Source organism: Armigeres subalbatus, chromosome 3 (assembly GCF_024139115.2).
Source record: "Armigeres subalbatus isolate Guangzhou_Male chromosome 3, GZ_Asu_2, whole genome shotgun sequence".
NCBI classification, from domain to species: domain Eukaryota; kingdom Metazoa; phylum Arthropoda; class Insecta; order Diptera; family Culicidae; genus Armigeres; species Armigeres subalbatus.
In genome coordinates, this window is record NC_085141.1 from 170,102,315 (window position 1) to 170,115,807 (window position 13,493).

Here is a 13,493-nt window from a genome sequence, read left to right on the forward strand (position 1 = left end):
TCATATCATGTTTTGTTATCAATATCACGGCTTCTACTATAAAGCGGGCCTGGTTGGTTACAATAATGGAGTTACAGTGTTACGCATATGCCTAGCATATTTTCGAGGTTCATAATCGACGGTCTGCCGATTTCCGGAGGGTTTCATTCTTCCTAGAGGTGTGAGCCACCACTGCACTACCGACAGATTTTGACATCACGCCTTCGCCGAATTTTTTTGCAGCGGCCTGCCGATGTTTAAAATCCCTTACCACGCACTCCTCGCTGCTTCGAACCATGGATACGTGAACATAATGTGCTCAGGCGTCTCGGATAGGCGGAAGAACCGTATTTACACACCTGTGCAGGAACCACCTGAAGCATTTATGGCCTGTTATGAACTGGGTCAAGCCAAAGTTCAGCTCTCCATGAGGTCTGTTAATCCAGGTCAACATGCTTGGGACTAGACGGTTTATCCACATTCCACATGCTCTTGTTCTTGTTGTCCCACTCCCTCTGCCATTTTGCCTGTCGTTGCTGCCTAGATATGTATTCATCCGGGCATTGATGGTGCCCCTGAAAGCGTAGCACTTTTCGTTTTCCAGCAGCACCAGTTTGGTGGTCATCATACTCACGAGTACGCATGCTGCCTCGTAAGAAATGGTGCAGTATGCGCTGATGAGTCTCAGCGTCGAGCTGCTTTTTATCATCCTCAATAGTGCCGCTATCGCCATCGACGCGCGCTTGCAGGCTTTGGGCCGATGCCCACGTAGCGTCTTTTGAATTAAACGTTGCAAGAACACAGCGTCAAATAACGCGGACGTGTATCGACGCGGCGACGCTGCGTTACTGCTTTTTCTCGATGCACACCTGCGCCTTTTGACACGTGCACGTGGCGTTGAAAAAACACTACGTGGGCATCGTCGACATGACTGCTGAAGCTCAAATACCTGTTCATTGCTTTGCTTTTGATCCAGTAACATGTCCATCCCATCGTATCCCTCTGGCTTTAGCTACCTTCCGGATACTGGGTTCGCCGTAGAGCTGGGCGAGCTCGTGGTTCATTCTTCGCCGCCACATACCGTCTTCTGCGCACCGCCAAAAATGGTCCTAAGCACCCGTCTCTCGGATACTCCGAGTGCTTGCAAGTCCTCCTCGAGCATTGTCCATGTTTTATGTTCGTAGAGGACTACCGGTCTTATTAGCGTCTTTTACATGACACAGTTGATGCGGTGGTAAATCTTTTTTGACCCCAGTTTCTTCTGTAGCCCGTAGTAGGCCCGACTTCCACAGATGATGCGCCTTCGTATTTCACGACTAACATTGTTATCAGCCGTTAGCAAGGATCCAAGGTAGACGAATTCCTCGACCACTCCGAAGGTATCCCCGTCTATCGTAACACTGCTTCCAATGCGGGCCCTGTCGCGCACGGTTCCGCCCACAAGCATGTACTTTGTCTTCTATGCATCCACCACCAGTTCAGCTTTTGTTGATTCACGTTTCAGGCGGATGTACAGTTATGCCACCTTTGCAAATGCTCGGCCGACAACGCCCATGTCATCCCCGAAACAAATAAATTGACTGGATCTGTTGAAAATCGTACCCCGGATGTTACACCAGGCTCTTTGCATGACACCTTCTAGCGCAATGTTGAACAACAGGCACGAAAGTCCATCACCTTGTCTTAGTCCCCGGCGCGATTCGAACGAACTGGAGTGTTCACCCGAAATATTCACACAGTTTTGCACACCATCCACCGTTGCTTTGATCAGTCTGGTAAGCTTCCCAGGGAAGCTGTTCTCGTCCATAATTTTCCATAGCCCTACGCGGTCTATACTGTCGTATGCCGCCTTGAAATTAATGAACAGATGGTGCGTTGGAACTTGGTATTCACGGCATTTTTTAAGGATTTGTCGTACAGTAAAGATCTGATCCGTTGTCGAGCGGCCGTCAACGAAGCCGGCTTGATAACTTCCCACTCCCACGAACTCATTCACTAATGGTGACAGACGTCGGAAGATGATCTGGAATATCACTTTGTAGGCGAGATTAAGGATGGTGATCGCTCGAAAGTTCTCACACTCCAGTTTGTCGCCTTTCTTGTAGATGGGGCATATAACCCCTTCCTTCCACTCCTCCGGTAGTTGTTCAGATTCCCAGATCCTGACTCTCAGTTTGTGTAGGCAAGTGGCCAGCTTTTCAGGGTCCATATTGATGAGCTCAGCTCCGATACCATCCTTACCAGCTGCTTTATTGGTCTTTAGCTGTTGGATGGCATCCTTAACGCCCCTCAAGGTGCGGGCTGGTTGGCTTCCATCGTCCGCTGAACTGACGTAGTCAACTCCTCCGCTGCCTTGACTTTTACTGCCTGTACTCTCAGCGCCATTCAAATGTTTCTCGTAGTGCTGCTTCCACCTTTCGATCACCACACGTTCGTCCGTCAAGATGCTCCTATCCTTATCCCTGCACATTTCGGCTCGCGGCACGAAGCCTTTGCGGGATGCGTTGAGCTTCTGGTAGAATTTGCGTGGTAGAATGGCTGCTTTGACTGTATTCCAGCAGTCCTCATTCAAATATTTAAAAAAATATTTAAAAACAATTATGTCTCCCCCAACCCCTCGGATTATTTTGCCCAAAAATAATATTTTGAAGGGGGCAACAAAAAAAAACATTCGGTTAATTTCGAGGATTTTCAAAACATTCTTTAACAAATCCGAGAAGTTTTAAAAGATTTTTAAATTTTATTGTTTATTTTTTATTACCCCCCCCCCTCCTTGACCATTCGGAGACCAGTAGGACATATAGGACAGTAGGACAATATTGTAACAACTTTATTTTATTATATAATTTATTTTTTATGAGATTATGCCTCCAATAGTTCCCTCATCAAAATTATAGTATACTAATATGAACTGAACATACTTAACATTAATTTGCTGTTTAACTTGTGCAAAAGAAGCATGCATTTACTTATGAAAATACAGATATTCGTAAGTATAACATGGCTTCAGATCCGGTTTCTGAAGTAGCTCTTTCAGATAATCGGATTTGATCATATCCGCCGCCTTCTCGCCAATCATAATGGTTGGAGCATTAGTGTTTCCGGTAACGATTGTTGGCATTATTCCTGCATCGACAACTCGCAATCCAGCGATTCCGTAAACATTCAGCCGTGCATCAACGACCGCCATTGGATCCGTTTTGGGTCCCATTTTCGTTGTGCCGACTGGGTGATAAATAGTCTGGGAATAATGTCGTACCAGGCACTCATAGAACTTTTCACCCTTCCTGTCACCGCAAGTGCTTCCTTTTTCGGTATCATAAATGAAGGTTGGCTTCAGTGGTTGCATTACTGGAGTTGTTGAATAGTTCAAACAAAATTGCAAACCTTCGATCTACAATCAAAACTTTTTTTTACAATAAAGCTAATAGGCTGAGTATATTACTTACCAATATGTCGACGTCTCGTTGTACAGCAAAATAATTAGGATGGATTGCAATTTTGACGTATGGATCATTGCTGATCAATTTTAGATACCCTCTACTCTCTGGTCTCATCAATAGAGGAAGACACATGAAAGAGTCATGGAAAACCCATTTAGAGAAATTTTCTGCATAATATTTGTAAGTAAATCCTGAGCCATAGGCTGCCCAAGTGCCTCCATCGGACACATCCGTTTGAGCTGCTATAAACAGTTGTATATCTGGGCGCGTACTGTTAGGTGGATTGAATTTTGTGTTTATGAATCCCATAACTTGACACATTGGCATACCCATCAAAATACCACTGTTGTTGAAGAGGAAATTCTGAATGGACGGCTTGGTTATGGAATCGAGCATACTGATGGAAAGGCGTCCTGTGTTGTTAGGATTGGTTATCAGGAAAGCGAGACCTCCAGTGCCGACATGATCTTGCAAATTTTGTCCTACTCCCGGTGATTCGTGGACAACTTCGATGTTCTGTTGTTCTAGTTCCTCTCGTGGCCCTACCCCAGACAACATTAAAAGATGAGGACTGTTTAAAGATCCAGCTGATAGAATCACTTCCTTCGTCACTAACACATATCGACGTTTGTTGTCTTTGGTATACATAACTCCGTAGGCTCTTTTTTCTTCAGGATCAATCAGAATTTTTTCCACCATAGTGTTCAAAGATATATGCAGATTCTTACGCATTGAAACTGGTCGCAGGTAAGCTTTCGCGGTACTACACCGTAAACCATTTCGAATTGAACCGTGGAGTGGTCCAAATACATTTTGAGAAGGACCATTCATTTCGTCAGCCCACGAACCCCCCATCTGTTTCGCTGCTTCACAAAAAAAGGGATACATTTTTGTTTGACTTTTAAACAAATCAACTGTTAAGGGTCCTGTTGTGCCATGCCAAGGCTTGTCAGCTATGTTTGGATCTCGCACATTTTCCATTTTTATGAAATATGGCAAAACATCTTCCCAACTCCAACCCTTATTGCCTAAATCTGCCCACTCGTTATAATCTTCCTGATTGCCTCGAATATACATCATAGCATTCAACACCGATGAACCACCGAGAACCTTTCCCCGAGGCCATAAACACTGTTCTTTTTGCATGGCTTGGCAAAAGCTTGAGTTGGCTACAGTTTTGAATTGCCAATCTAATTTAGATTTTTGTAGCACAGGAAACACATATGGAATATCGGATATGTCTGTCTCATCCGGACCAGCTTCCAGCAGCAACACGTCCCAGTCACAAACTTCTGAAAGCCTTGCAGCCACTGCAGAACCTGCGCTCCCGCCGCCTACAACGACAAAATCGTACACGTCGTAAATGAACTCCGGAGGAATATCTTGAACTCGGTTGTGAAAGTCAACAATATCTGGGCGCTGCAGCCAGATCATGGCATCCATCAACAGCAATATTAAAACACTGGCAGGACGCGTGTACGCTATTCTCAAAAGTGTTGCCTGCACTTCAAACGGCCCCATCGTGTATATGTTGAAATTTGGCGAGCTGCCTGGACGGCGTGGTAGCAAACTCCAAACTAACAGACCAAATCGCAGTGGTATGCAAGCAATGAAGCAGTACGTCACGTCAGTGTTGACTTGCTGCCTGGTATTATGGCAATAATATTTTGTTAACGAATCAGCAGTCTTACTTGCCGCGCCAAAACATTGTCTAAAGCAAAGGGTTCTCGAACTTGTGTAAGCCATATTTTTGGGAAATCTATTCAATATATTTCATTGTGATGGTAGTTGCCAGGTTTATGTAATGTAAATAAAAAATAGTAATTCAGTAACATTTTAATATCTAATTTCATCTGTTTAACTCAACCGCAAATATCAACAGAAATCATATATTTGATTCAATACATAGATATGCAATGATACAGGTAGCTCAAAAGACTGAAACGACGATTCAGTGGGCCGCAAATCGCGATTTGCGAAATGCTTCGGTGGGTTATCCACAATGAACATTTGTGTTGAAGATGAGTTGCAGTATCATAGTTGTCAGTAGAACGCAGCCGAATAATTAATTAGTTCAGTGTTATCTACGGCAGTTTAAAATGTAGATCAAGAGTTTAATGCTTAAGTGTGTTGTTGGTGTTTTTTTTTAGGATAAATACGTGAATGGATGAATTTGAGTTTAATGGAATTCAACTTTTGTGAAGTTCTCGAAGTTTGAAAGTTGTATTCAACCAGGTGCAGCGTGGTGCTGACATTATTGAAGTTTTCAGCCATGGGCTGATTCACTATTACAAAAGGAATAGTTTGTTGTTGATGGTAGTAAGTATACTTACGTAAGGTTCACGCAACTTTGGTATATTTTTGACGTAGAATACGTCCTTCGGGAAACAGAGGGGGGTCATCCTGCATAATCAAATTTGAGACCGAAAAGTAGTCAGGGAGTATTAGCTAATAACTCAGCCATCTTCCAACCGATTTTGATGATTTCTGTATCAATCGATCGACAAACTTTTCAAGATTTTTTATCAGCAAATCGTAGTTTTGAATGTTCTGTACATTCTTCTATATAAATTTGCACATTTGGTCCTTGCTGAATGTTTCCCGTTGAATGCAACCAGTTGCCAGCAAATCACTTGGTGAATGATAAATCAAAAGCAAAAATATATAAATAATTACTTTATATTCTACAAAATAAATATTTTTGTTCATCAACACTTCAACTGTATAATATCAAAAGTATTTTCGGTTAATCTATGTGAGTTTTGGTTATGGTAGCCTGTTCTTCACCCAAATATTGAAGGTATGTTCTCATGATCTGTCGCATGAGTGTTTGTTGACAACAACAATTGAAATATTTAGCTTATGGTGGATTGTCGACATGACTTTTCATGGTCGCATAGTAGTACACACCTATTATACATACCGAAACATAGTAAACAGTGTGTTTTTTGGAAGATGATAATTTTTTTTATCAAGTTTTTTTTTTTAAATTTAGTTCAACACCTAAGAGTTGGGAACCAGAGGGGTTCCTTTCACGGGCAATCTTGAGACTCTCCCTAGACCCGATTTGACCCTAGATCCCCCACCCCGATGGCTACGCAATGTTTGAAATTGTTTCCAACCTTGTTGACCCATAGCTGTATATCTACCTCCGAGTAGATTCCGCCTGCTCTAATCGTTTCGTCATATCCGTTTCAAAAGTTTACCTAACTAACTGTGTATCCTTCCTTAGTCGATGATTCCTTCAACATTGTGTAAGGGAGAGTACACTGTATAAGTTTGTGACGACTTTACGGCGCGCAGGAACCTGTTTCCAGGATAATCGACGAACCACCTATGAAAACATGTTTCGAAACAATTCCAAGCATTTTAAAGTTTATTTTCAAAGTTTTTGGCCTTTTTAGGCTCCACGGGAAATTGTTTTGATGACAAACAATCCAATTTACGAAAATATGTTTCTCAAACAATTCCAAGAATGTTGATCCCCAGAGTTTTTTTCTTAAATAATTTATGGTCACTTTAGGCCTCGAAGGAGCATGTATCCAGTATAACCATTCTGAGACCAAATTATTTGATGGCCCTCGAAGAGAAGAGGATGGTATCCCAAATCTATTCTATATCGCCAGTTAGTTCCTGGAGCTTTCTTTTTGGAACTAGCAGACCCGACGAACTTCGTTTTACCTACAATTGATTTATTCTCTGATTAGTTCTCGAGTTATGCAGAAATTTCTGGTTTATTTGAATGGGAGCCCCCTTTTACAGAAGGGGGAGAAGTTGCAAACCACTACAGAAACATATCTTCCCTTACACAACCTCCACATGCCAGATTTGGATCCATTTGATTGATTAATTCTCTAGTTATGATGAAAATTTCCACTATCCAGAGAGGGAAGGGGTCTCTAACCATCTTATGAAACCTTCCCCGGCCCCAAAAACCTCTGCATACAAAATTTTTAAAAGACAGAAATTAATTTTAATGTAGGGGAACTGTTCCGTTTTTCATCTCACTAAACATGTATTCATCTCATCACACAAAGAAATGCGGTACCAATTTCGTCGCTTCGTTTTGCTAATATGCGTGCTCACTGTTAAAAGAAATCACAAAATAAGAAACAAAACAAACAAATACCATTTCATTGCTTTGTTTTTTATGGGATGAATATCGGAGCTATGAGATGGAGTCCAGGAGCTGTAATCCTATATAGATTTATTGAGCTTCAGCTCATCTGAGCTTCAGGATATGGCCTAGTATTTTCCGTAAGGTAATTCGAATCGGTAATTAAATAATTCATTATTTATAAGAGAATGAATAAAAAAATATGAAATACATTATCTGGTACATGGGAACAAATTTTGAGCATCCCTGGTGGGACCACTTTATCCTACAGGTTGTAGTTGATACCGTGGATACCGAGACAGAATAGAAATCGTGGTTAATACGGTAAACGCGGTAGACCATCTGATCCAAGCTCCAGGAAAATTTGAAAAATTTTCAACATCTCATATGCCCGGATTTGAAATGAAAGACAATTTTTCAGATGAAAGACAAATACTCAGAGAACATAATAGGCTTGATAGCGCGGCTGAGGACAGCATGGAAGCCGTGGTTAAGGTTGCAGACCATTTGATTCAAACTCCTCGACAATTTGGAGATATGCCTGGATTTGAGACACAAATGAAAGACAACTTCACAGAAGACAACATGCTTTTAAATATTTTCTGTAGTTTCATACACCCTGCAGTATAAAGTAAATAGACATCGAACTATCACCGTACCGTACCCATACCCATAACAGGGATGCTTAAAATTCGTTCCCATGTATCAGGTAATGTATTACCTATGTTGTTTAAATATTTCCATCATCCCTAGATGGATGTATATCATTTTCGGTAATGAAATATAAAGAAATCACGCATTTTTCGAAATCCGTTGTTTTATCGCTACAGCTTCAGCAAAAAAAGAGTATTCCTAGACGCAATATTTTGTAATGTCCAGAAACTAGAAAAACTGAAAAAAAAATCGGTTGATAACTCACTGAGATATGGCCATTTGAAAATTTAGTTACAAAGATTTTCTGAACGAATGAATCCTAGTGTAGAACGGCTTAAATTTGCTTATTGCGGGTCCGGAATGTCTCGGTTTGATTCACACAGAATTTATCTGCGTTTTCGTTTGCTCGACTGATTCGATCACGAAAGTTATTTTGCATTTGTCCTTGTATTTATTCATTACACTATTTGCTGTAGCAAGCATTACAATAAAATCTAGTGAGAAAAGAAACGAATTTTAGTAAGATTTTGATGTATAATATTGAACGCAGATTGTTACGTGTTAAATGATGAAAATTATCTATCTTCCTCCAGAATTACTCGAACGTACTGAGCATAATACGCGCGTATGAAGACATTCTAATAGATGCCACCGAGGCGACACAGTTACAGTTTTAGTCTCCGTGCATCACTTCTATTTTTAGGTGTAGGTTCTCGTCTCGGTGGCTTCGTTTTAAATCCTTCCATATGCGAATTGTGCTCAATACGTTTTAGTCATTCTGGATTGATATGGAATATTTTGATCATATAAGAAGGTATGGTTTACGTTTATTGTTGTACATTAGAAATGACTAAAATTTGTTGCTTCTTCTGATTAGGTTAATTTTTGGAAACATAAAGCCTTTAAAAGAAGAGTCTTTAAGAACCTTTAAGAGAGGAGAAAGGCACGTCACGTAAAAAGTACGTCACGTAAAAATTCGCGATTTTCAAACCCCCCTCCCCTCTTCGTCACGCTTTGTTTAACAAACTTCTAAAATACTCGTATTGATCGTCATGCTGCTCTGAACCCCCCTCCCGTGACGTACTTTTTGGATGGCCCCAAAGTTGTGCACCAAGTTGCATACATTTTTTTGTAAAGATAAATAAACGGCTTTGATGTAGCAAGCATTCAATGTAAGCCTTCCTAACAATAAAATTTAATCAGAAGAAGCAATTAATTGAAGGGCGTTTCAATGTATAATCGTAATGTAAATCGTTTAAATGAGAATGATCCATTTTCCTCCACCGAGAGCTGCACACCAGCATTCGTATAAGAGGGTGACTAAAAACTGCAACTAAGACTCATTTCTAAGGCTAATGGTAAGTTTCCGTTTCATTTTAAGTTTCTTAAGCAGTAATAACACAAAACATAGCGCTAATATGCTCACAACCACGCTATCAATTTCGACTTCTTCTAATCATAAAAATAGTCGAAGCTCGGATAAGAATGCAATACGTGGACATCACCGGTTAAATACACGTTCTGGCGATAACTGTATCCAAGATAACGCAATTATTATCGCGGACACCTGAATAGCCGATGTTTTACGTATTGATATTGGTAGATGTTCGGGTACAATAACATTGATATTTACTTTTTAATTTACTTAAATTTCAGTAGCTGTTTAAAATTAGCAGGTAAAAGTTAACAGCATTGGTCAATGCATGCAATGTAATGAAATTTCATGCATGCATAAAGAATTGAAATTTGCATAAAAATATGCATGCATAAGATTGAAATTTCATTGGTATTTTGTTCTAATGTGACGTAATTCTGAATGAATCACAAAAAAACGTATAAAATACCAATTTACTCTCGTGTGGAGAACGAGCCTTCTTTTTCTTTGATACACAGTGGTCCTGCTGTGAAATAACGTTTCTAAAAAGGTAGAAGGTTGTAGCAGAGACACGACCGCAAAATCAACGCAGAATTACGTATTAGAGTGCAGCGAGTCAGAACAGTAATTATAGGTTTTTTGTCGTTAATAATTTTTCGAATTTAATTTTTAAAATTTATCAATTCACGCGCCAGATGACTAATAGCCGAAATGTAGGCAATTAACTGTGTTTTCAACAGTGCCCGACGAAATTTATTTTTTTCAATAGTGCTGCATCTTTATTCAATTGTTTTTGATACTTGTGCAAAATCTTAAAGAGTTTGTCGATCGATTGATACAAAAATCATCAAAATCGGTTGGAAGGTGGCTGAGTTATTAGCCCATTCTTCCTGACCACTTTTCGTGACGGTCTCACACTTGATTCTGCAGAATGATCCCCTATGTTCTTTATTCTTTATTTGGAGCATTTCATTTTTCTTTATTTTCCCGAAGGACGTATTCTACATAAAAAAAATCGGAAACCAATTTTTTGCATCAAGTTGGATTCTTGCTCCATTTTTTGCTATTAAAATCATAACGAATCGGACTATGGGGTCAAAAGTTAAGGCCAAAATACATTTTGATAACGCACAAGAAAGTCATTATATTTTAAAATTTATTCAGACGTTTTCTTAAAATTTCAAGGAGCCGAATACAATTAAAATAACACAATATGATTTTTTTGTACAATTCATAGAAAATATGTTGTGTTTTTGCGAGAGCCTGACGCTGACTTGCCTCTAGCTACCATTATTCCTTCATTAATACCTTGAAATCGTTGACTATCTTCGAACAATTTTAAATTCCGAACTGGTTTTCTTCCTCTTCGTGATGATCTCCAATAATTTCTTCTTTTATTTACAAAATTTTCTTCCACACTTTCCGATATTTTCGCAATGCACAATGGGCCACGCCGGGAAGTTAGGTAGAAAACATTATTTTCGCCTGATATTTTAGCAGCAAGGTGTCTTCAGAAAAGTCATAGCTATATCATGTGTTTATGCTTTTTATGTTTGTTGTAAAAAAGTGGTCCCACTACGTTAAGGATTTTTTTAAATTTCTATATTTCTAAATTTAGCATTGTACGATGTTCAGGAAAAGTTTTTTGATTTTGAGACTCTTTGCTGAAGAAATCATAGTTGTATGTTGTTTGTTTCATTTGTTACGATAAGTTCAAATAACGGGGGCCCTCCTTAGCCGTGCGGTAAGATGCGCGGCTACAAAGCAAGATCATGCTGAGGGTGGCTGGGTTCGATTCCCAGTGCCGGTCTAGACAACTTTCGGTTTGGAAATTGTCTCGACTTCCTTGGGCATGAAAGTATCATCGTGTTAGCCTCATTATATACGAATGCAGAAATGGTAACTTGACTGAGAAACCTCGCAGTTAATAACTGTGGAAGTGCTTAATGAACACTAAGCTGCAAGGCGGCAATGTTCCAGTGTGGGGATGTAATGCCACTAAGTAGTAGTAGTAGTAAGCTGCAAGGCGGGGGGATGTAATGCCAATGAAGAAAAAGAAGAACTTCAAATAATAATGTTAAGGCGACCCTAAAAATTTAATATTATGATTGTAACTTTTTAGTTTTATTTTTTTATTGACAGAGATAGATTTCTGCGGAAATCCGTAAATATACAAAAAGATTTCCGTTAAAATCTGATCTGATATTAATCCGATGGTATAAATTTACATTTATTCGAATATACCACATATCAGATAGGGTGATGTTCAGGGCATACAAATGTCTAAAGCATCGAATGAAGCATATGACAATGGGATGCCGTACCATTTTAATCCATCGAAAAAGTCTAATAAAGGTTTCGAAACTTCAAATCAGAATAAATATAGTGTTTTACGGGGTCTCTAGACTGCATAGCGGATAAACACTATACCGAGTTGATTTCTGTCAATAACCACCTTATATAATTTACTCAGTGGCACACCGATATAAACATATCGATGATGGAGGTGCACACCACTATTCCTGAGTTGGAAAAGTGTACAACTCTTGATCAGTCTATTTTTTAAAGGAATTCGGCGGATTTCTTGGTTTTATTAGACCTAGAAATGATTATTTGGTTTCCACGTACAAAAAAAAACTATTTTTCAAATAATGAAAAACTTCAAATTTCCTCAAACTCCACAGCATAGCAGAGCATAGCATAAAGTGTACTTCGTAGATTGGACACTAGCGATACTCATGTTTTTCTTTTGAAATTCTTATTCAGATTGCTATCAGAAATCAAGGTGGGTATGGTCCTTCATTTCAATCTAGGATAAAAATCACAAAAGCATGAGGATTACTACTCCTGGCCACGCCCATCTTCACCGTAACTTGTGAGGGGAAGGAAGTGTTGATGTAGCACTTACTTAATAAGAGGCCCCCGACTCATCGACACCCTCATAAGTATCACGGAGTTGGATATTGGGGAAGGTATTCGTTGAGTCAAGATTTGCCTGTAGCTGAAATGTGACAATGTACAAAGAAATTGGCATTTGAAATTTGCGGTTTTTATCAAGAAAACCAATGTTCTCTCTGCAATCTACTAATGTATTAGCTCGACTATGTAACCAGAATATGCGTTTTTTATGCTCACAACCTTTATGGAAAACATCGCTTCGATAAAAGCTGGAACTAAAAAGTTGTAATCAACATATTGATTTTTCAGGGTCACCCTAACATTATTATTTGAAATTATCATAACAAATCATATAAACAAAATACAACTATGGTTTGTTCGCCAAAAAGCCTTATAACTAAATAAGAAACTACTTTCTAGAACTACAATGCTAAAACCAGAAATATAAAATTAAAAAAAATGCTACAAGCATCCAAATAAAGCTTAAACAATAAGCTAAGACTTCGTTGAACATTGTTGCTAAAATATCATCTTCAAGGTGACATTTTTTTCCTCCCAGCATGGCCTAATGTGCAAATTCGTATGCTGTGCCTCGATTTTTCTTGAAGAGCAAGAGTTTTAAAGGTACCTTTCTAATTCTAGCAATTTACTTCAATCGACGGAGGAATCTCCTCCCAATTTCCATCTAAACACCCTTACATCACTGTAAACACGGTCTAAACTCAATTTAGCAGGGAGCTTTCCACGTGTCGTACGCAGTGGTGTAGCCCCGTGGGGGGAGGGGAGAGGGTGTGGACATAAAATTTAAAACATGTTGTCCTCAAAATGTTCTTTATTTGCTGCATTATATGTAAACATTTTAATACACTGTTTTGCACGCGAAAAAGATCGATTTTGTATAGTGACATAACTTAACAAGCCATTTGAAATATTGTTATTTGTTTGATAACCGTATCCGAAACTGTTGAAACTGCATATGAGATTGTTCGCTTACAGTTGTCAACCATAATGATAAGAGTAGCAACAG

The 13,493-nt window shown here is 39.3% G+C and overlaps 2 protein-coding genes across 10 annotated transcripts in view; both read right to left on the reverse strand.

Moving 5' to 3' along the window:
• Positions 1-13,493, reverse strand: part of LOC134223873 (flotillin-2) — a 619,172-nt gene that overhangs the window by 58,693 nt on the left and 546,986 nt on the right. The window lies entirely within an intron of this gene.
• On the reverse strand, positions 2,856-4,943 carry LOC134223868 (glucose dehydrogenase [FAD, quinone]-like). The gene is made up of 2 exons (XM_062703079.1): positions 3,429-4,943; positions 2,856-3,373 (listed from the first exon to the last, which is right to left on the reverse strand). The coding sequence occupies exons 1-2, from the start codon at positions 4,941-4,943 to the stop codon at positions 2,945-2,947; spliced, it is 1,944 nt and encodes a 647-aa protein (XP_062559063.1). The 3' UTR covers positions 2,856-2,944.

Excerpts from the sequence above, each read along its gene's own strand:
- LOC134223868 (XM_062703079.1), bottom strand. The coding sequence starts at position 4,943 with ATGGGGCCGTTTGAAGTGCAGGCAACACTTTTGAGAATAGCGTACACG. Across the intron at positions 3,374-3,428 it reads AACGAGACGTCGACATATTG|ATCGAAGGTTTGCAATTTTG; the intron begins GTAAGTAATATA and ends TTTTGATTGTAG.